The sequence below is a fragment of the Bubalus kerabau genome, chromosome 10 (assembly GCF_029407905.1).
Source record: "Bubalus kerabau isolate K-KA32 ecotype Philippines breed swamp buffalo chromosome 10, PCC_UOA_SB_1v2, whole genome shotgun sequence".
NCBI lineage: Eukaryota > Metazoa > Chordata > Mammalia > Artiodactyla > Bovidae > Bubalus > Bubalus kerabau.
This window is the reverse complement of record NC_073633.1, coordinates 89286292-89310244: the sequence shown is the minus strand read 5'-3', so window position 1 is coordinate 89310244 and position 23953 is coordinate 89286292. Positions and strand designations below refer to the sequence as shown.

Sequence of the window (23953 nt, the reverse complement as noted above, 5' to 3'; positions counted from 1 at the left end):
AGAGAGAGACAGAGAGCGGAGAGAGAGAGAGACAGAGAGAAAGAGGGGAGAAAGACAGAGAGGAGGAGAGAGAGAGAGGAGAGAGAGGAGAGAGGGAAGAGAGAGAAAGGAGAGAGAGACGAGAGGGAGAGAAGGGAGAGAGAGGAGAGAGAGAGACAGAGAGGTAAGAGAGTGAGAGAGAGGGGAGAGAGAGAGGTAAGAGAGAGGAGAGACAGAGAGAGACATAGAGGGAGAGAGAGGAGAGAGAGAGAGACAGAGAGGGGAGAGAGAGAGAGGAGAGAGAGGGTGGGGGAGAGAGAGAGATGAGAGAAAGTAGAGAGAGGGGAGAGAGAGGGGAGAGAGAGAGAGAGAGGAAGTGAGCGCTCTCGTATCTCTTCTTATAAGGGCATGAATCCCATCGTGGGTGCTCTACTCTCATGACCTAATTACCTCCCCAAAGTCCCATCTCCAAATCCCATCCATTGTGGCGTCAACACCTGAATTTCAGAGACAGGGGGACGTGGTTCAGTCCACAGCAAGCACTAAACTTGGTTTTCTTTCAAGGGCAGCTTTAGGAACAGTTAACTGTGAGGAAAATGAAGAGGCTCCCCCCCACACCTTGCCAAAGATTGCCCCCTGCTTGCTAGTTCTTACAAAACACGACACAAACGGGAGACGGTTTCCACGCCACCATCAGAGTGAAACACGTCTCAGTGCAAACAGGAGGAAGGCATCGAGTTGGCAGAGCTGAGTTTTACTGGGTGTGTGTGCGGGGGGCGGCTGTGGATGTGTGGGCCGCTGAGTGAGCCCGCAGGAAAAGGCCAGGTGCCGGCGATCCTGCCATGGCCCGGGCTCCTCCTTATCTCAGCTTATCTCTGTTTCTGAGCACAAATAGCTGTGATGGGCCAAGGTCCTGATTTTTACAGCCAGAAGGGACCCGTGGCCATGGAGCAGGGAAGGAGAGAGGACAGGGGAGCTGCTGGAGACATGAAAGAATTCGGGGCTGGCTGCGAGCAAGGGCAGGGGACAGCCAAGGACACCGGGCCTGGGAGAAGCAGGGCTGGGCTCCCTCAGGTCCCCGCTGCCACCCCTCAAAGCCTGGAGACCGGGGAGGGAGCAAGGCTCTGGTCCGACGTGAGGACTTCGCTTTTGGACACAGGCATGAGGTAGGGCCGGACACCCATCCCCGGGTCAGCACACGGGAACAGGGGGGCACCCTGAAGAGGGAGGGGGCCTCAGGGGTCTGTGTTGGAGGGTCGGAGCTGAGTCCATTCAGGACAGTGGATGTGGAATCTAAGAGCACACACTGGGGACTACCCTGGTGGTCTGGTGGTTAAGACTCTGTGCTTTTGATGCAGGGGGCACAGGTTCAATCCCTGGAGCGGGGTTGGGGCAGGGGCGCGGAGGACTAAGATCCCATCTGCCCGTGAGGATGGCCAAAAAAAAAAAGAGAGAGAGAGAGCAGGCGTGGTTTTTGAGAGAGGGAGGTGGAACCGTGAGGATGAGGAGCCGCTGTCTTAGAGGGGGTCTGGCAGGCTCTGCAAATCACACATGGAGCCTCGTCGGCAGTCATTTTGGAGAAGTCTTATTTTTTCCACTCTGAATCCTCTTTGGTGCCTGGAATCCATTTCTCCACAGATATGCTCAAGGAGGGCGCCTGGAAAGCTCTCAGAGGTAGGATGGCTCTCCCTCTCCAGAAGGGGTGGCTCAGGATCCCACAGAGCCCCTCACGAAGGCCGGGAACTGCAGCCAGCTCAGCTCCAATCCTCAGGCCGGGGGGTTCCTGCTCTGGCTGGGGGCCTGGCAATTTGTCCCCCTGCCTTCCCTGCATCTGATTGAAGCCTTGAGTGGCCCAAAGTCAGTGTTGATGAGAATATCCTTCTCCTGTGCCTTGTGCCAGCTTCTTCAAGCCCAAGACATCTATCATCCGGGGGAAAGTCTAGCCCCTCGGTCTGGGGCAGACAGGTGATGGCTGAGGCTGGGCCATGCCTGACCCACCCCGGGGTGCGCCGGTCACCACTCCACAAAGTGAATCATTCACTGTCAGCCTTTCCCTGCTCCCTCTGCCCCGTGCGGCTTTCATGCAAATGTCACCCACCCCTGGCATCCTATCAAGTAGGAGTTTTTTTCCCTAAAAAGAAATGCTATATGGGTGGGGAAAGAGATAAATTAGGTGTCTGAGAGTAACATATACATACAACTACATTTAAAAGAGGTAAACAACAAGGAGCTTCTGTATAGCACAGGGAACTACACTCAGTATCTTATAACAACCTATAATGGAAAAGAATCTGGAGAAGAATATATATAAATATATAACGTATATTTATGATATATATATATGTATCTGTATAACTGAATCACTTTGCTGTACATTTAAAACTAATACAACATTGTAAACAACATCGTAAACTGTGAGTGCTAAGTTGTTTCAGTTGTATCTGACTCTTACGCGACCTCATGGACTGTAACCCACCAAGCTCCTCTGCCATGGGATTTCCAGGCAAGAATACTGGAGTAGGTTGCCATGGCCTCCTGCAGGGGATCTTCCCAACCCAGGGATTGAACCTGCGTCCTTTAGGTCTCCTGCATTGGCAGGTGGGTTCTTTACCAGTAGTGCCACCTGGGACTTCAATAACAAAAAGAAATACCATGCTGAAAAGGACATTTTCCCCTTCTCCTGTTTAACTTGCTTTTCACAGGTTAGGGAGAACTGGCCATTGATTTTCTTCTAGAGAACAGAGCAAGCCCTGTGCAGATTTGGCTAATTAACTTTTGGAGAAGTGCCGCTTGAATTTATCAAAGGGTGAAGTCTCTTTTCCCCTCCAGTGTCTTAAAAAAGGCTTTAAACTTTTGTTTCCGAATCTCTGCCAATGCCTGGCCTGTTTAAAAATGACTTCCCTGGAGACGATGGCAAAGGGTGATGGTTGTCATATTTTTGTAACTTCAATCTTCAATACAGTTGTTCCAGTCCTCAGAAAATCTCTTCTGTTTACATAAAAGAGGTATCATTCACACAAAGATTACATTTAAAAATACACATTCCCCCTCAGCATGCCTGTTACTAATAACATTGCATGTTATGAAAGTGGAAAGTATTTAAGATGAAATTAATTTTCACCCAGCGAGCCACTTTGTTTGACTTTTTCGTTCCATTTGGTATGGGGCATGGACTTGGCCAAATGCACTTCTCTTTGTCAGCAAGTTCACCTCCTTGTTTCTCTTTTTTGGGATTGACGCTGTTAGAAATGAGTTCCGGGCACATCGAGAGGTCTCATCTGGGATTGTATTGTACATTTCTTTTGTATTGGCTTCCAGAAGTTTGTTTTTCTAAATGGAAACCCTCTTCTCTCCAGTCGATGAGTTTTAGTGTACAGTTTTTTTTTTCTTTCTCCCTTTCTTTCTCTTCCTTCCTTCCATGGGTTCTCTTTCAGCAGAATTTCTGAAGTTGGAAGAGTTAACATTTTTGGCAGCCTGTCAGAGGATCGTGGGAAGCCAGATAGCGGCTCCTTGCTTAGGATGGCTCTCGGTCGTGCGGTCTTGTCAATTCTCACCCATGTGATGTGGCTGGTCTCTGTTCCGTGGAGGGAAGCTGGAGCCCCCAGGACACCCTGGACAGGCTGTGTGTCCGAGCTGCCCTCAACAGTTCTGTGACACAGAGCTGCATCGCCTTAGCAGAGGGAGGCAGTTAAGCTGGAGGGACACAGTCGCAAATGCTTCCCAGGAAACAGTTGTTCATTTTTGATCAATCTCATGGTCCTTGTTACTAACTTTGATTACATCAGCTTATGCGCATTTCTGTTTTACGGCATTCTGATGGGCTTTCATTCCCCCTCCCAATTCATTGTCAGCTGGGTGACTATTATAATTTGATTACAGTTAGGTTTTGCAACTGCTAGATGCTTTCTGAGCTGTTCTGCCGTTCTTGTGAGAGGGAAGATGCCCAGAGGTAGAAAAGGAGGTTTGTCCACGAGTAGCTTCCAAAAGATGCCTCAGAAGCTTCAGTGATTGTATCCTCTCAGAATAAGGAATTTGCTTTAAACTTTTTGGTAGAATCTGACACTTTGACTTTTAAAAAAGAGTAAGAGGACAAATACTATGTGATAACTACCTATATGTGGAATCTAAAAACTACAACAAACTAGTGAATGGAACAAAAAAAGCAGCAGACTCACACATAAAGGGAACAAGTTAGTGGTTACCAGAGGGGAGAGGGAAGGAGAGAGGGGCAAGACAGGGGTAGGGAATTAAGAGGCATAAACTTTTATATATAAAATAAACTGCAGATTTATACTGTACAATACAGGGAGTGTAGCCAATATTTTATAAGTGGAATATAACCTTTAAAAATTGTGAATCACTATATTGCACACCTGTAACATAAAATATTGTACATCAACGACACTTCAATATAAAAGAGGACAGAAGAATCCATTTAAATTTTTCCTTTTTTTTTTTTTTGCTCCTCTAAATATTTTGGTTAAGAAATATTTTAAACTTAGACCTCCCCACCCCCCAACCCCCATTTTAATGTCTTTGTGTCTCCAGAGACCAAAACAAAGGGGCATTCATAATGTCCCTTCAAAATGAGCTATCTGATTCTCCCTTTTGGCTCTGCAAGTCCTGTGGCTCTCCTCCTTCTGTCTTTTCCTCCTCCTCTTCTCTACGAATCTCTCTTTTACCTGGTAGACATTATGTTATTACAGTTGCAAATTCCTGGGACCATTTATTCACCTCTGTCAAGTACCTATGGTTTGTTAGGTATTTGATCTTATTGATTATGTTTGTGTTTTATTACATTTGATCGATTATATCAATGTTATATTTTTGGTCTTTGAAAAGGACAGTATCTTAAAAATTAGTAGCATCACCCAAAGATACCAAAGATTCAGGAACCTAAAATTCACTGGGCTTAATCAGATCACCACTCCAGTAAACCTGAAAGGTCTTTCTATTTGTGGATTAAACTCTGGGAATCAAATTATTTTGAGTCCCTAAATTCAGCTGTTAAATGCTTCTTTCATTTGTTTTCTGTCAGAAAGTTATTCTTCTTCAAGTGTGTGGCTTTAAAAGGTTGGTACATGTCCTTCTTCATTTCCTCGCCCCTATAATAGCTCTGTGTTTACAGGGTGTTTCCTCTGACCCTCTAGTCTTTTCTATGGGGTGTTTCTCTTCTATTGTAATGGAAGTCTTTGTATCCATACTGGTGGTTTCAGTCCAATCTGGAGTGTCTTTGCTGGTTACCACTGAGGAATAAGTGTGGCTAATGGGGCATGTTAAGGGGCAGGGGCCTCTGGAAGCTGGATGTCCTAGCAGACCCCATGCAGAAAGTTGTACCAGAGCTACCTCCTTTCTGGAGGGGGACCTCATGCTTCCTGGGACAGGGACATGTTACTCTTGTGTGTGTGCTAAGTCACTTCAGTTGTGTTCGACTCTTTGCAGCCCCATGGACTGTAGCCCATCAGGCTCCTCTGTCCATGAGATTCTCCAGGCAAGAATACTGGAGTGGGTTGCCCTCCTCTGGGGGATCTTCATGACCCAGGGATCAAGCCTGAGTCTCTTATGTCTCTTGCACTGACAGGCAGGTTCTTTACCACTGGCACCACCTGGGAAGCCCCATATTACTTTTACTGGTGGTTTATTTTCAGGGTCCTAATTTCTCCGTTAATGGGGTCTCTAAGTTACCTGGTGGATTTGGTACAGGAAATAGGACCTGTTGGAGACCTGAAGCTGAGTTGGATTCTGCTGCTTGCCAAAGCTCTTGATCCCCATTGTCTTGGTCTTCATAATTGCAAAATCTTCCCTGGCAGGTGGGTGGGTGACTTCAGTTTCCTTCTGAGTGTGTTCTGGTTTTCCCTGGCCTCATTGCCTCCCCTGCACTCTGTCTCCCTGCAGGCTTGGGGACCAGTTCTACAAGGAAGCCATTGAACACTGCCGGAGTTACAACTCCCGCCTGTGCGCAGAGCGCAGCGTGCGCCTCCCATTCCTGGACTCGCAGACCGGGGTGGCCCAGAACAACTGCTACATCTGGATGGAGAAGAGGCATCGAGGCCCAGGTGAGCCATGCCACCCCAGGGATGTGCTCACGTTCGGGCTCCCAGCCTGGATGCAGGCTGATCTGAGATTGTCCAGGAATCCCTGTAGCCTGGGTGGGCGTGGAGGTGGGACAGGCTGTACAGGGAGCCTGGAATACTTTCAAGAAACTCAACTGCTTCTGTAACTCTTGGCACGTGCCCCGAGGATGATGCGGGACATTGAAGCCACACTGGCGGGAAGGGGCAGAGAGAAAGAATTCAGGATGTTTAATCCCTAAAAGGGAAGACTAAGGCCATGACAGCCTGCTTCACCTTTCGCTCTGTGTGTTGGTGTAGCTTAGTGGCTCTGAGCTGGAAATCTGAAGTCAGATTTTGGTTTGAGGCTGAGCTTTGTCATCAAACGTCTTGCCCTCAGGTTCTTCATCTGTAAAATGGGGATACTAACAGTACCTACTTTAGGACTTTGTCAGGATTAAATGAAAATCTTCATAAACAACTCATAACCTGTGTTGGGCACATAGTATGTACTAAGGCTTCCCTGGTGGCTCAGTGGTAAAGAATTTGCCTGCTAATGCAGGAGATGCGGGTTCGATCCCTGGGTTGGGAAGATCCCCTGAAGAAGAAAATGGCTATCTACTCCAGTATTCTTGCCTGGGAAATCTCATGGACAGAGGAGTCTGGTGAGCCACAGTCCAGGGGTCCCCAAAGAGTTGGATACAACTTAGTGATTAAGTGACCAAAACAACAAAGTGTGTTTTCCAAAAATGCTGCCTGTTATTGTTGATGTTATTATTATTATTATTGTTATTACCGTGACACTAGTCTTCTAGGCTTCAGAGAACAGAATAAAGACCACTGGGTGGAGATCAGGGAGGTAATTTAACACAGTTTTCTGGCTCTATATTGGTATATTAAAAAAAATGTATTATAAAAGGTTTCAAAGCCATGCAAAAGTGGAGAGAAGGGTAAAATGAATTTCTGTGCATTGTTCACCCAGCCCCAACAGTGATCAACTCATAGCCATTCATTTCACTTATACTCACCTTCCACTTTCCTCCTTGAACCCAGGTTATTTTGAAGCAAATCAAGACAGCAATATTATTTCGTCTGTAAATTTTTCAGTCTGTATCTCTAAATGGTAAGAACATAAACATACCAGCCTTATCTATCAAAACTCAAAGTTAAAAATGAGACATTAATAGCATCAAGTATTTGTTCAACATTTATTTCTCTGTGTAATTGAAATCAGGATCCAAATAGGACCTCTACATTAAACTTGGCTCATGTGTCTCTTAAGTCGCTTTAAATCTGTAGGTCTCTCTCTCTCACTTGTTACTTGTGGAAGAAACTGGGTTGTTTGCACTGTAGGGTTTCCCAGCATCTGGATTTTGTGATTGCATCCCCATGGTGTTATTCCTGTGAATTGGTAAAAACAGATTCAGGTTCAGTTTTGGGGCAAGAACAGTTCCTAAGTGGAGATATGTGCTTTCATCAGGAGCCTCATGGGTTCTGGGTATTTCTCTTTTATTGATGTTAGCAGCCCTTGATGAAAATTGCTTAGATGCTTTACTTTATTAAGGGTGACATTCAATTTGAGGCTATCATTATTTCTTCATTTATTGGGTCTACATCATTTATAAAGAGAAGCATCTCCTTATTAAAATTTTGGTTATTGTGGGATATAGTGCACATATGAAAGTACGGATAAATGATTTCCCCCCTTTAGTTATCAGTTTTCAAAATAATGAGCTGGTTCCCTTGTATTCTCCAAAGATGATCAATAAAGTTATTATGATTATCTTGAGTACCATCATGAATCCACAGACTTAAACATATTGGATAATTTTAATCCATTGCAGCTATTATTCTTATCAATGCTTAAATTGCTCCCATCTTTGGACAGCTCAGTTGGTAAAGAATCTACCTGCAATGCAGGAGACCCCAGTTTGATTCCTGGGTGGGGAAGATCTGCTGGAGAAGGGATAGGCTACCCACTCCAGTATTCTTAGGCTTCCCTTGTGACTCAGCTGGTAAAGAATCTGCCTGCAATGTGGGAGACCTGGGTTCGATCCCTGGATTGGGAAGATCCCCTGGAGAAGGGAAAAGCTACTCACTCCAGTATTCTGGCCTGGAGAATTCCATGGGCCATGTATAGTCCATGGGGTCACAAAGAGTCGGACAGGACTGAGCGACTTTCACTTTCACTTTGGACAGTAGGGTTTATGTCCAGTGCTAGTGTGCTGAAACAGCCTAGTAGTTTCTGTAGCATTCTTGCTGTCTTAATACTGGGACAGATGTTTCAGGCTCATCTTACGCACATCCTGCCCCAGACCCTGAATCAGCCGTTTCTTTAAGAAGCCCCATTTCCTCTTTGAAAGACTATTATTTGGAGACTACAGTCTGGTGGCACCTGTTGCTCCTGGGCTGGTTGTTGATTCTAGGACTTTTCAGTGAGCAGAACTAAGAAATATGATTTCTTGTTTCTTTTTTCTTGTTTCTCTTTTTAAGAGAAAACACATTGTTAAATTTACTGATATAGCCCATTCAATTCAGTTTTACCCAGTTTTAACTTAACTATCTTCATTCTCTATCTCCTCTCTCCCACACTGAAAAGAATACTGGCTCTTTATGATGCCAGCATAGTTTTTTTGCTTTATTCTGCAATAGACCCACAACAATATCAGAATAAAATGAGACTACCAGCAATAAGGTGACTGAAATGGTTTAAGTTTTTATTTCTTTCTTTGCAGTTTTTTGTTGTCTTTAGCATATTCCTATTAAGGATGTAGAGTCAAATTACTGTGTTTTAAGGTCGCTTGAAATAGCTCCTCAGTGTGTTTGTAGTACTAACTCAACACACAGTTGGATTTATTTGTTTATTTTTGCTTTCACTTATTAGGTTTTACTGTTTTTTTTTTTTAATTTTATGTAATTACCTTGTCTTTTTTAAATTAACTTTTTATCTTGAAATAACTGTAGACAGACAGGAAGTTGTAAACATAGTACAGAGAGAGCCCCTTGTGCCCTTCACCCAGTTTCCCCTAAGGGATATATCTTGTGAATTATAGCAGAATATCAAACCCAGAAAAGTGAGACTGGTGACGTGTGTGTGTGTAGTTCGATGCCATTTTATCACATGGATAGATTTATGGAACCACCACCACAGCTGAGACACAAAACTATTCCATCACCACAAAGGTCTTCCTCGTCCTGCCCTTCATAGTCACACCCACCTCTTCTCTCTTCATTTAAGTCCTTTCACCCTCTTGCATTTGTAATATAGCATCTTAAACATTTCCTCTACATACACTCAAAACCATGTCAGACAGACTTCTACTTTTTGCTTCAACTGTCAAACATAATTTAGAAAACTTAAGACAAGTGTCTATTGTATTTCCTCATATCTTTGCTCTTTTGTTCTTGTGTCTTCCTTTCTGATGTCCCAAGATGCCTGCTTTTATAATTCCTTTCTGATTAAGTGTTTTCTTTAACCATTCTTTTAAAGTAGGTGTGATAGTAACAACTCAGTTTTCCTTCTTCTGACAGTGTCCTGATTTTCCTGTTATTCCTTTTTTTTTTTTTTGTCTTTGTTTTTGGCCATGCCCACACAACATATGAGATCTTAGTTCCCTGACACGGGATCAAACCTGTGCCCCTGCAGTGACGCACAGAGTCCCAACCACTGGGCCACCAGGGAGTTTCACCCTTCATTCCCTGAAGGATATTTATTCTGTTGTTGGATATAAAATTCTGGGATGATAGTCCTTTTAACACTTAAAAAATGTCTTGCTTCTTCCTTTCAGCCTCAGTAGTTTGTGATGAGAAATCTGCTGTCATTCAAATCATTTTCTCTTGAAAGTGAGATGTCATTTTTCTCTCATTGATTTTGAAAGTTTTTGTTTTTAGTTTTCAGAAATTTGATTTTGATATGTCTTGGTGTAGATTTCTTTGAGTTTATCCTTTTCGGAATTTGCTCAGCTTCTTGAATCTGTAGGTATATATATATATATTTGTGTGTGTGTCAAATTTGGAAAAATTTCAACCATTATTTCTTTGATTATAAGTTTTAGCCTCACTCTTTTCCCCTTCTTCTTCTGGGATTCCACTGGGAAAGAAAATTCTGGGACTTCAAAATGTTAAATTTTTTGTTATAGATGCAGAAGTCCCCCAGGCTCCCTTTTTCTCTCTTCATCCTCCTTCTCCCTCTCTTCCTTCCTTCCTTTTTTCCGAGTCTATTGGGTCACCTCTATTTATTCTCTTCTGGTTCATTACGTCTTTTATCTATTCTCTTCATTCTGCTCTTAAGCCCTTTCACTGAGGGTTTGTTTTGTTTTCGTTATCGTGTTTTTCAGTTCTAAAATTTCCATTTGGTTCTTCTTTGTATCTTGTATTTCTTTGTGGGACTTTGTAGTTTTTCATTTGTCTCGGTCATTAACAATTATTTGTTTGAAACATTCTTATGATGGTGACTTTAAAAATCTTGTCAGACGATTCTAACATGTGGTGGTGTTTCCGTGTTGATGTCTGTCATCTTTTCTCACGCAAGTTGAGATTTTCTTGGTTCTTCATAGGAGTGATTTTGATTGAATCCTGGACATTTTGGCTGTAATGTTGTGAGACTCCAGATGTTATTTAAATCTATTTTCACACACCTCCTCTGACACTGTGCCGACAGGGGAAGAGAGGTGCCCCTTGTTACTGTCGGATGGATGTGGAAGTCCAGGTTCCCCATTCAGTCTCTGTTGATACCCCAGAGCGGGAGGAGTACCTCATTATTGCTGGGTGGAGGTGGGAGTTCAGACTCCCCACTAAGCCTTCACCAGTGCCTCCCTAGTTGGGAGGAGGAAGCATGCCTTATTACTGGTCCCTATACAGCCTCCACTGATGCCATGGGGTGTCACTTGCCCTCCTCTGACACTAAACCAGCAAGGATATTAGGATGCCCTGCTGGACTGGCTCTTCCCTGGTCCTTCAGCTAGAGAGAGCAGGATTTTCTTGGGGCTTTTTTAGGTCTACATTTGTTGGTGTTTCTGGATAATCAGCTTTTATACAACTCAATCTGGCGTGTATAAAACAAAACAAAAAAATGCCCGAAACTTGCCGCCCTGTCGTTTCTTGGGTCTGAAAGTCCCTAGCTGGTCATTCTCTTTACCTTTCAGTGTCTTACTTTTGTTGTATAAACAATGTCTAGGAGTTTTAGTTGGGCTTAGTGGGAGGAATATGGGAGAGTATATCTACTCTATCTTTCCAGAAGCAGAAGTCCCTGGGTTGCTTTTTTTATAAAAAAAAAAAAAAAGTTAACAACTTTATTGAATTATGACTGACATACAGCAATCTGCACATATTTAACATGTGCAATTTGACAAGTTTTGACATGTGTATACCTGTGAAACCCTCACCACAATCAATATAATGCACATATCCCTGACTCCCCAAAGCTTCCCTGTGTCACTTGTAATCCCCCCTTTTCTTCCTCCTCCCTCTACCTGTCACCTCTCCCAAACCCTAGTCATGCGTTCTATACTGGAATCATACAGTATGTACTTCTTTTTTTGGTGACTGGTGGATAAGGTCCTGACTTCTTTCACTCAGCATAATTATTTTGAAATCACCCATGCTCTAGCATGTATCATTGATTTATTTGTTGTTTATGCTGAGTAATATTCTATTATATGGCTACATCACAGTTTATTCATCTGTTGGTGGACATTTTGATTTGTTTTTAGTTTTTGGCTGTTATAAATAGAGCTGCTGTGAACATTTGTGTGTAGGTCTTTACATGGACATATATTTTCATTTCTCCTTGGTAAAGTACCTAGGAGTGTACTGGCTATAAGGAAGGTCTGTATTTTACATTTTAAGAAACTGTCAGGCTGTTTTTCAAAGTGGTTGTATCATTTTATATCCACCCCAACAATGTACAAGAGTTCCAGTTCCTTCATATTCTTACTAACACTTGGTATGGTCAGCTTTTTAAAGTTTTAGCTATTTTTATTTTTATACAGTGGTATCTCGTTGTGGTTTTACTTTGTATTTCCCTAATTAATGATGTTGAAGATCTTTATATGTGCTTATTTTACCATCCTTTGGTAAAATGTTCAAACCTTTGGACCATTTTAAAATTGGGTTGTTTGTTGGTTTTCTTATTAATGAAAATAGATAGTTCTTTATATATATTAGATTCAAGACCTCTCCAAATTTGTCCTTCTTTTTTGAAGTTGTTTTGGCTACTCTAGGTTCTTTGTGCTTCCATATGAATTTTATAATCAATTTGTCAATTTCTACAAAAAACATGGTGGAATTTTGATTGAGATTGTGTGGAGTCTATAGATCAACTTGGGGGAAACTGACATTTCTTAATGTTGAATCTTCCAACCCATGGATATAATGTATCTCCCCATTTATTATTATTCTTTTTCATTTTTCTGATCAATCACTTTTAGTTTTCAGTGTACAGGTCTTTCACATTTTTGTCAGCTTTATCTCGATATACTTAATATTTTTGATGATATTATAAATAGATTTTTTTTAATTTAAATTTTCTGATTTTTCTTTGCTAGTGTACAGAAATGCAACTATTTTTGTGTATTCACTTGTGTCCTACAATTTTGCTATACTCATTTATTAGTTCTAGTAGCTTTCTATAGATTGCATAGCATTTTCTCTATAGTTGATTATACTAGTGAATGAACAAAGCTTTTTGATATAGATGTGTTTTATTTATTTTACTTGTCTATGTAAAGTGACATATTGTCTATGTAAAATGACAAGTACTATCTATGTAAAATAACAAGTATTGTACAGGAATGTCCAGGACAATATTAAGTAAACGTGTTAAGAGTGAACATCCTTTTGTGGTTCCTGATCCTAAGGTGAGAGTATTCATTCTTTTATTTTTAAGCAAGATGCTAGCTGTAGCTCTGTTTGTTTTTTTTGCTGCACCACACGGCACGCAGGATCTTAGCTCCCCAACCATGGATCTAACCCTGGCCCCTTGCACTGAAAGCATGGAGTCTTAACCACTGGACTGCCAGGAAAGTCCCAGCTGTAGGTTCTTTATAGCTGCTCTTTATCAAATTGAGGATGCTCCTATCTCTAGTTTGACAGTTATTTAAATCAGTATTTGGTATTGGTTTTGTCAATTGATTTTGCTGAGTCTATTGAGATGATCATGTGATTTTGCTTTTGTTAATTGTTAATATGATGAGTTATACCGATTGGTTTTTGAATGCTAAACTAACATTGCATTCCTAGGATAAACCCTACTTTGTCATGACATGTTATCCTTTTTATATATTGTCAGATTCACTTTGCTAAAGTTTAAGTAGAACTTTTGCATCTATCTTTATGACAGATATTGGTCTATAGTTTTTTTGTTTTTTTTTTTTCTTCTCCTTGTGTCTCTGTCTGGTTTAGGTATTTGGATGGTGTTGGCTTCGTTTAATGAGTTGGGAGATATTCTCTCCTTTTCATTTTTCTGGAAGAGTTTATATGTAGAATTGGTATTAGTAGCTGCAGCATGCAGGCTCTGTAGCTGTGGCTTGCAGGCCCCAGAGCGCATGGCCCTTAATAGTTGTGGCACTTGGGCTGAGTATTTGTAGCACATGGGCTTAGTTGCTTGGCAGCATGTGGAATTTTCCCAGACCAGGGATAGAACCTGTCTCCCCTGCACTGGCAGGTGGATTCTTACCCACTGTGCCACTAGAGAAGTGCTAAATTTAATTTCTTTAATAGATATATAGGGCTATTCAGGCTATTTTATCTTCAGTGAGCCTTGGTAGTTTGTGACTTAAAGGGACATGTCCACGTCATCTAAGTTATGCAAAATGAGTTGCATAAGATTGTTCATACTGTTGTTGTATTATCTTTTTACTATGTGTAGAATCTGTTGTGGTGTATCTTCTGTTATTCCTTATATTGGTAAATTTGAATTTTTTCTTTCACCTGATCAGTCTGATTAGAAGTTTGTCGATTTTATTGATTTTTTTTGAAAGAAATAGCTTTTGGTGTGAGTGATTTTCTCAAATTTTTCTGTTTTATATTTTGTAGTTTCTGTTCTGATCTTTAGTTTTCCTTTCTTCTATTTTACTTTGGATTTAATTTGCTCTTCTGCTTATTTCTCAAAGTAGAAACTGAAGTCAATGATTTGCAGTCTTTCTTCTTTTGTGATATAATTTCTCCCTAAGAATGAGGGTTTAGCTCATTCTTTAGCCTTGTTTCATAAATTTTGGTATTGTTTTCATTTTATTCAATTGAAATGTTTTCTAATTTCCCATTTTATTTCTCCTTTTGTCCATAAATTATTTAGAAGTATGTTATTTAGTTTCCGAACAGTTGGGAGATTTTCCAGAGATATGCCTTTTATTTATTTCTACTTTAATACCATATGGTCAGAGAATGCTGTGTATGACTTGGATCCTTTTAAATTTATGGAGACTTGTTTTATGGCCCAGAATATGGCCTGTCTTGGATAAATGTTCTCTTTAATCTGGAAAATAATGTGTATTTTCCTGTTGTTAGTTGGAATGTCCTATAAATATCAATTAAATCAAGTTATTGATAGTACTGTTCAAATTTTCTACATTCTTACCAATTTTTATATTTGTTCTGTAAATTATCAAGAGAGTAAATTGAAATTTCTGACTGTAATTGTGAGTTTTACTATTTCGTCTGGTGATTCTTTTAGTTTTTGCTCCATATATTTTGAAGCTCTATTATTAGATACATAAACATTTAGGATTATTATATTCTCTTGATAAATTGATTGCTTTGTCATTTTGTAATGACCCTTGAAATATGTTAATATTCTTTATTCTGAAATTTGCTTTCTCTAATATTAATATAGCCATTCCAGTTCTACTTTGATTAGCATTAATATGGTATATTTTTTTCATCTTTTACTTTTAACTTATTTGAGAATTTATGTTAAAAGCAGATTTTTTAACAGGTAGTATTTGGCTATATCTTGCTTTTTAAATGTAATTTGACGATCTTTGTTTTGTTAATTTGGATATTTAGACCATTTAAATTTAATGTGATTATTTTTATAGTTAGGTTTAAGTCCTAACTATAAAAATATCATTTTGCTATTTGTTTCCTATGTATCCATCTGTTTGTTTTTTTTTCTCATTTTCTTTCAGGGATTAATTAAATTTTTTGACTCCATTTTCTCTCATTTTTTGGCTTATTAACTAAAACTCTTTCTTTTGTTATTCTAATGTTTGCTTGGTGTTTATAGTATGCGTGTTTAACTAATTATAGTTTACCTTTAAGTGATATTATACTGCCTGGTGAATAGTGTAAGGACTCTACAATAGTATGGTGGTAAACAGAATAATACTATCCTACCCCAAAGATGCACATAGCTTAATCCCTGGAACCTGTGAACATGTTATTTTACATGGCAAAAAGGACTTTGTTAATGTGATTAAGTTAATGGACTTGATATAGAGAGCTTATCCTAGATTATTCAAATGGGCCCCATGTAATCATAAGGGTCTTTAAAAGAGGGGGCAGGATGGTCCGAATCAGAGTAGGAGATGTGACAGCAGAAGCAGAAGTTGAAGCGATGCAACAGAGGCAGGGGCTACCATCCAAAGTGTGTAGGTGGCATCTAGAAGTCTGAAAAGGCAAGGAAGTAGGTTCTCCCTCAGAGTCTCCAGGAGGGATGCAGTTCTGCTCACACCATGATGTTAGCTCATTCAGTAAGACTAATTTTGGAATTCTGACCTCTGGAATTGTAAAATAATAAATTCATATTGTTTTAAGACTCTCTGTGGTGATTCTTTACAGCAGCAGCCTTTGGAGACTAATACAAGTGTACTTGAACATAAAAGCATTGACTACTGACCTTTGTGCAACTGCTGTCATTCATTTTATTTTTATATATGGTGTAAACCTCATAGTGCATTGTCATTATTTTGTTTAGTCCACATCTTTTAAAGAATTTTGAATAATAAGAAAAACTTCTTATATGATTCAGTTCAGTTCAGTTCAGTCGCTCAGTCGTGTCCGACTCTTTGCAACCCCATGAATCGCAGCACGCCAGGCCTCCCTGTCCATCACCAACTCCTGGAGTTCACTCAAACTCATGTCCATCGAGTCGGTGATGCCATCCAGCCATCTCATCCTCTATTGTCCCCTTCTCCTCCTGCCCCCAGTCCCTCCCAGCATCAGAGACTTTTCCAATGAGTCAACTCTTCGCATGAGGTGGCCAAAGTACTGGAGTTTCAGCTTTAGCATCATTCCTTCCAAAGAAATCCCAGGGCTGATCTCCTTCAGAATGGACTGGTTGGATCTCCTTGCAGTCCAAGGGACTCTCAAGAGTCTTCTCCAACACCACAGTTCAAAAGCATCAATTCTTCGGCACTCAGCTTTCTTCACAGTCCAACTCTCACATCCATACATGACCACAGGAAAAACCATAGCCTTGACTAGACGGACCTTTGTTGGCAAAGTAATGTCTCTGCTTTTGAATATACTATCTAGGTTGGTCATAACTTGCCTTCCAAGGAGTAAGCGTCTTTTAATTTCATGGCTGCAATCACCATCTGCAGTGATTTTGGAGTCCCCCAAAATAAAGTCTGACACTGTTTCCACTGTTTCCCCATCTATTTCCCATGAAGTGATGGGACCAGATGCCATGATCTTTGTTTTCTGAATGTTGAGCTTTAAGCCAACTTTTTCATTCTCCTCTTTCACTTTCATCAAGAGGCTTTTTAGTTCTTCTTATATGATTACTGATATACTAAAAGCCATTTCTAATGTTCTTTATTTCTTTGTGTAGATCCTTAATTAGATCTAGTATCAATTTTCTTCTGCCTAAAGTTTTCTTTTAACATTTCTTGTAGTCTAGGCCTGTTGATGATTAATTCTTTCAACTTTTGTGTATCTGAAAATATCTTTAGCTTGCTTTAGTTTTTTAAAAGTTATTTTTGCTGGGTATAGTCTCTAAATTGACACATTTCTTTTTTCCCTTTCAGTATTACAATGATTGAACTACTATTTTCTTGCTTGCAGAGTTTCTGATGAGAAATCATCCTTATCTTTGTTCCTTTATTTGTAATACAGCTCTTTTCTCTGGCTGCTTTTAATATTTTCTCTTTATCACTGTTTTTGAGCAATTTTGACTATGATGTACATTGCTACAGTTTTTTTCATGCTTCTTATACTTAGTTCTGTTGGAGCAGCAGGTTTATAGTTTTCATCAGACTTAAAATATCCAGCCCTGTTTCTACAAATATTTTTTCTTCCCTCTCTTCTCTTTAGGGATGCTAATCAGACACATAGTAGGTTGTTTGAAGTTGTCTCACTATGCTGTTCTGCTTTTTTTTTTTTAATTCTCATTTTCTCATGGATTTTTATTTTAGATAGTTTTTAATTGCTATGTTTTTAAGTGTTCTAATCTTTTCTTCTCTAATGTCTAATCTGACCTTAATTCCATCTGGTATGTTTTTAATCTCACACATGGTAGTTTTCATTTTTATAAGTTAAATTTGAGTCTTTTAAAACACTGCTTTAAGCTTTTAAACATGTGGAATATAAATAATAACTGTTTTAGTGTCTTTCTGCTAATTCTAACATCAGTGTTAATTCTGGATTGGTTTTAATTGTTTTTTTCCCTCCTCTCATCGTAGGCCATTGTGTAGCTTCTTTACATGCCTTGTAATTTTGAATTGGATGCCCAACATTGTGAATTTTACCTTGCTGGGTACTGTATATATTTTTTATTCCTATAGATATTCTGGAACTTTGTTTTGGGTCACTGTCAAGTTACTTAGAAACAGTTTGATCTTTTCTTGTCTTACTTTTAACTTGAACAGTGCTTAATCTAGGGCTAATTCCCCATTAGCAAGGCAAGACCATTCTCTGTACCCTACCCAGTGCTCCATGAATCATGAGGCTTTTCCAAAGTGCTGGTGGGAACAGACTGTTCCCAGCCCCTAGGGCACACCAGGCACACCTATGTTCTTTCAGGTGGTTCTTCTCTTGGCATTTAGTAGGTTCCTCACAAGCATGCTGTGATCAATACTGAGCTGAATACTTGAAGGAGACCCTTTGTGTATCTCCACAGTTCTTTCTCTGAGCAGCTTTCTTGTGTTTGCTTTTTTTTTTTTTTTTAATTATTTTTAAAGTGTTTATTTATTTATTTAAATTTTGGCTGCACGAGGTCTTTGTGGCAGCACATGGGCTCTGCGTTGTGGCACATGGGCTTTCTTTTGCTGTGCCACATGGACTTAGTTGCTCTTCGGCATGTGGAATCTTAGTTCCCCAACCAGGGATTGAATTCACATGCTCTGCATTGGAAGGCAAGTTCTTAACCACTGGACCACCAGGGAAATCCCTGTTTACTATTCTTCTCCTTGAATTCTAGTCACCTTGGTCTTCCCAGACTCTCAGCTCTTTCTCTTCAACTCAAGAAGTCAGCTGAGTTCTACCTGTGTTCCTCCTCCATGTGCTGCACTCTGGAAACTCTCAAGCAAGTAAGCTAGGGCAATCACAGGGCTCACCTTGCTCATTTTCAGTATCTAAAGGATCACTGTTCTTCATCGCCTGATGTCCAGTGTCTTGAAAACTCTTGTTTCATTTTTTTTCTATCTTGGCTTCAGGTGGGAAGGTAAAGCTGGCCCTTGATATGCATCTTAGCCAGAGGCAGATGTTTGCTTTTCTTGTTCAATCACTAAGGTGTGTCCTGCTCTTTGTGACCCCATGGACTGCAGCACACCAGGCTTCCCTCCCTGTCCTTCACTATCTCCCAGAGTTTGCTCAAATTCGTGTACATTGATGCCATCCAACCATTTCATCCTCTGTCACCCACTTCTCCTGCCCTCAATCTTTCCCAGCATCAGGGTCTTTTCCAGTGAGGAGGTGCTTCGCATCAGATGGCCAAAGGATTGGAGCTTCAGCTTCAGCATCAGTCCTTCTAATGAATATTCAGGGTTGATTTGCTTTAGGATTGGCTGGTTGGATCTCCTTGCAGTCCAAGGGACTCTCAAGAGTCTTCTCTAACACCACAGTAAGAAGCATCAATTCTTTGGTGCTCAGCCCTTTTATGATCCAATTCTTACATCCATATGTGACTACTGGAAAAATCATAGCTTTGACTATATGAACCTTTGTCAGCCAAATGATGTCTCTGCTTTTTAATATACTGTCTAGGTTTGTCATAGTTTTCTTCCAGAAAGCAAGAGTCTTTTAATTTCATAACTGTAGTCACTGTCTTCAGTGATTTTGGAGCCCAAGAAAATAAAATCTGCCACTGTTTCCATATTTCCCCTATTTGCCATGAAGTGATGTGACTAGATCCCATGATCTTAGTTTGCTTTTATATTTTAATTTTCCTTTGTAATAATATCAAATATTTACTGGGTTTAAAGTCAGATCTACAAAGCATGGTATATTCAGAGAGAGAGTTTAGCCCTCTTCTATCTCTGTTCTTTTATCCTGTTCCTTTCCTCTTTCTATTTTCTTTTCCTTTTCTAAGAAAAGACAACTTTCTTTTCTTCTTGTTACTATTATTATTATTATTATTTTTGTTCTATCTGTAAGTAACTTTAAAAAATAGTTTTTGGTTTATCTTTCCATTAAAAAAAAACATGTAAAAACACAGTATGTATGCATCTGTGTATGTATATCCCCATTTGTTAAAGAAATGATAATATAATATGCACACTATTCTCTACCTTACATTTTTCACTTAATGATATATTCCATTGCAGTGTACACTCCCCTGCCCCCACTATCTCCTCCCCCCACTTCTTTCCATAACTTCATTATAGTCCATTATGAGGCTGTACTATTATTTATTCAACCGTGTCCCTATAATGGACATTGGATTGCTTTCACCTTTTTTCTAGTATTGAATATACCACAATGAATGCATATTTTTGTATTTTTGTGTGTGAATCTGTGATAGAGATTCCTGGAAGTGGAATTGCTGGGTCAAAGGTCAACATATATGCAGTTTTGTTAGATATGCCAAATTCTCTTTCATAGTGTTAGTTGCTCAATCATGTCCTACTGTTTGCGACTCCATGGGCTGTAGCCTTCCAGGATATTCTATCCATGGAAGTCTCCAGGCAAGAATACTGGAGTGGGTAACCATTTCTTTCTCCAGGGGATCTTCCCCACTCAGGGAGTAAATGTGGGTCTCCTGTGTTGCAAGTGGATTATTTACTATCTGAGGCACCAGAAACTCAGACACAGGGTTGAGCCCTTTTGCATTCTCACCAGTGGTGGATGAGATTGGTAGACATATTTCTAACAATAAAATATTTCAGCAGCATAGGAGACTGCTTCATGGAAGGGTAAGGACTAGAATTATTGAAACAGAGGCCAGAGTGGAGACTCAAGTCAGGGATAGTGTAGAGGCAATTCTTGTGTCTGGTAAGAATCAGATTCAATAACTTCTAAGCTCCCGTTCCATGTTATAATGTTGATACTGTAAACATTTCTGACAAATTTAGAAAGAATGTCCCAGTCAGTATCTGATTCTCCACACATTTTATATACTCTACTATAATGTTTTTGTATTACCAAGATGCATTTCCCCATGAGCACTTTTAGTTGGTGATGTGATAGGAAAGGAGAAATAAATTCCACAAGAAGTGGCTTGAGGAGGGTGGGCAGGAGGGCCAGAGTTCTTTTCCTGAGCGTTTTGGCAAGGGGGACTCTGTGTTTCAAGCCTGCTGCGTGTGGGCCGGCGATGGAATGGCTGTCCTCACAGTGAGAGAGCAGGGACCGTGAGGCGCTACCCTGGAACAGACGAAGAGCTCACTGAATGTTAGCGACTGTCCTGTGGCAGGTTTTTTTTTTTTTTTGACCTGGACCATGTTTAAAGACTTTGTTGATTTTGTTACAATTTTGCTTCTGTTTTATGTTTTGGCTTTTTGGCCACAAGGCATGGGGGTGGGATTTTAGCTCCCCAACCAGGCAGTGAGCCTGCACCCCTGCACTGGAAGGCAAAGCTGTAACCACTGGAGCACAAGGCAAGTTCCGCTGTGTCTGGTTTTGAGTGTGATGGGACCAGTGAGGGACTTCGGGGAGGTCTCTGGGCCAGAAGAAGCAGGCAACATTCTGGATTTGAGGTCTATCTTGCCTGGGCAGTCCTGTCACATGGGACACTGCACTTGAATGTTAGAGAGGAGCTCCCAAGAAGAATAGGAGGGGAGGCTGGAAGGGGATGTTTGGCTAGCCAGATAGAGAGCCATGCTGGCTGCTGGCTGAGCTGCCAGGTACCCAGGACTCCAGACTTTCAGGGAAGAGAAAAGGCACTGTGGTCTGGGATGGTTCAGGAGTGCTTTACTGAAGAGATAGTCCATACGATCCGGGCAGCTCTTAAATAAGCCAAGAGAAGAGAGGAGGACAGAGCACCAAGAAGTGACGCAGCTGTAAGTGCTTGGGAAATACATCTTCCCTGCCCCTCAAGCCCTACCTGGGGCTTATTACTCATCCTTCCAGCTCTGCAGACTTGGTCCAAATTGTCATCTTCAGCCACAAACAGTGCACCTATCATCTGTGGGCCCTGGGGAAATAAATACGAGTAAGATCTGATCTAGTGCCAAGTTCCTTATGTGGGAGGTTTTCAAACTACAGCTGCCTTGGTGAATCTCTGCTATTCTGGCTTGGAAGGATTGGGCTGGACCCCTTTTCAATACCGACTTCTGTAGTTTGGACGCCCTGTCTTGCTGGAGAGTCCCAGGCTCTTGGGCAGATGTAGTCACCGCCTTTTTCCTCTACTCTTATTGCCCTCTAGTTCTTCGTTCTCTCAGCTGGCTCTCCTCCCAACCCAAGCAGGTGGGTGGGATGGGCGTTCGGGATGCAGATGACACCTGTCCACTCTTGGGATCAAGGGTCGACAAACTGGCATAGGTAAGCAACAGGAAGGTAGATTTTGATTTCAAATAAGGATGAGGTGAAACTGTCACATCGACAGTGACCGACAGTGGGGCAATGTGTCCTGTGAAGCAATGAGTAGGGTACCTCGGGCCGCTCTCTGAGCTGCTGTGGGCAGAGCCCTTCTCTGGGTGGGCTTGAACTGCCACTGCTCAGCTCTGTTCTGGGGAAGAGGAAGATATTCTGATTCTTCTTTTCAAATCTGTTCCCATCCCATTTCATCTTCTGAATTCTTAATGGCTCATGCTGTGTCTGTCAGAGAGGCTCATAACACTCAGGATCCACCTGCTGAACGTGGGCCATGCATGTGACAAGCAATTTACATGTGCAGGCACCCAGCTCATCCTGCTGAATTTTCCTATGGAGCCAGTTCTTCCCGCAGCCAGTGGGTGAGTTCCTGAGTGGGTGTGTGTGTGTATGTGTGTGTGTGTGTCTGCCATGCTCACACTCGTATATAAGTGTACCTGGAGTTGCAGCTCAAAGTAATAGCAAAGCAGTTTGCTCAGTGGGGTGTGTGAATGGAGGGATTGCTGTGGTCTTGGTTACTGGGAAGGCTGGTCACCCACTCTTGTCTCCTGCCTTCCTCTCCTCTATATCCATCTCATTTCCCCCATCCCCAGACTTCCTCCTTCAGGTTAATTTCCCCAGCTGCAGCTGTGCCTCCCTCTTCGCCACCCCCTCCTCCATCTACCACACAGACACATGGGCTTTGAGTTATGTGCCTCCTGTTCTAATGAGATAAACAACATAACTCTCACGGGGCTCTGCTCATCCCTGTGTAAGTGGAACTCCAGGGCTGAATGTGTTGGCCCTATAAAGGCACCCTGGTGCTTGTCAGCCCAGGGAGGAGGGCAAGGAAGGGGGCAGGAGCCCTGAGAGAGCTCTTGGGGGCATTTGCTTGTTGATAGGAGTTGAAGCAGGCATCAAAGGGGAGCCCGTTGCCCCCCTTGTGGCTAGAGGAGCAAAGAGCAGTCATGTCATGCCAGATGGGGGCCACATGGGCAAAGAGTCCAGGCTTGTTCAAGTCAGCTAACTCCTGATAATTAAGAACTGATGTCTGTATGAGACTTCATGGCTATAAAGAGCTTCTTCTTGAATATAAGCTAATCCGCCAACAGTCCTTGTAAGGTAGGTATTATTATCACCTTTATCCTAAGGCAAGGAGACAGGCTCAGAGAGGTATGGTGAAATTCCCAAGGCGACTCGAATGGGGGTATGAGGACTCGTGCTCATCCTCTGCACCATGGGGCTCCTCCATCCACCAGAGAAAGTTACAGAAGGAAATAAAGACAGTCCCTTCTTCTGGGCATTCAAAGTACTTCCTAAAATGGACTCCCTCGGGAGAATGGACCTGTAGCTGAGTGGCCCGAGGCAGCTGACCAGGCAGTGTGGTGATGGCAGCCTCAAGGAGGGTGGATGACTGGGACAAGGGCTAATGATTTCAACCTCCGGTCACTTAGGCCTTTGTGAGTGTGCTGGTCAGGACCAGTTCCTTTTCATGGACCTGTTTTTGGTCAGAGTGGAAATACCATGAAAGCAGCTTATGGGGCAAGAAGGAGCCTACAGCACAGAGACTCCCTTCTTGGGGTGGGTTGGGTGGGTTCTGTGTTCAGTGCAACAGGTCCCTCTTGGATGGTTTGGAGGCGGGTGGAGGAGTCTCCTGGAGTCAGAAACAGCAGGAGCCAAGGGTCATCCACTTCTGTGTTTCTGAAACTCAACCATTCTGGTTGAGAATGCCAGGCACTGTGCTAAGGTTTGGGGATACTTGAGATGGACATGACTCCTGCCACCTTGCATCTTATTAAACCAGTGGGGATGACAATCTAGTAAGCAAGCAGTTAATGACAATGGCTTGGGAAAGCTACAGGAAACCTTGTGAACCTACTGGAATAATGATTAGACTGGTCTTGGTACATCAGAGGGAATATCCAAGTAGTAACTCTTTGGTGCTTAGACATCCAGAGTTTCTTTGTCAGATAGTATGACAGTCTATAACGTGCATTAAAACAAAGAGGTGTTCAGTTCCCCCCACACCTCCATGTGGA

The 23953-nt window shown here is 41.7% G+C and overlaps 1 protein-coding gene across 5 annotated transcripts in view; it reads left to right on the top strand.

Moving 5' to 3' along the window:
• Positions 1-23953, top strand: part of DPF3 (double PHD fingers 3) — a 291918-nt gene that overhangs the window by 111029 nt on the left and 156936 nt on the right. For all 5 annotated transcript variants that reach the window (XR_008699677.1, XR_008699675.1, XR_008699676.1 and 2 more), the window contains exon 2: positions 5875-6035. Coding sequence is in view for 2 of the 5 variants with exons in the window: in XM_055538553.1 (XP_055394528.1) it covers positions 5875-6035 (161 nt within the window). In the remaining 3 variants the exon portion in view is untranslated. The remainder of the gene's footprint in view (positions 1-5874; positions 6036-23953) is intronic.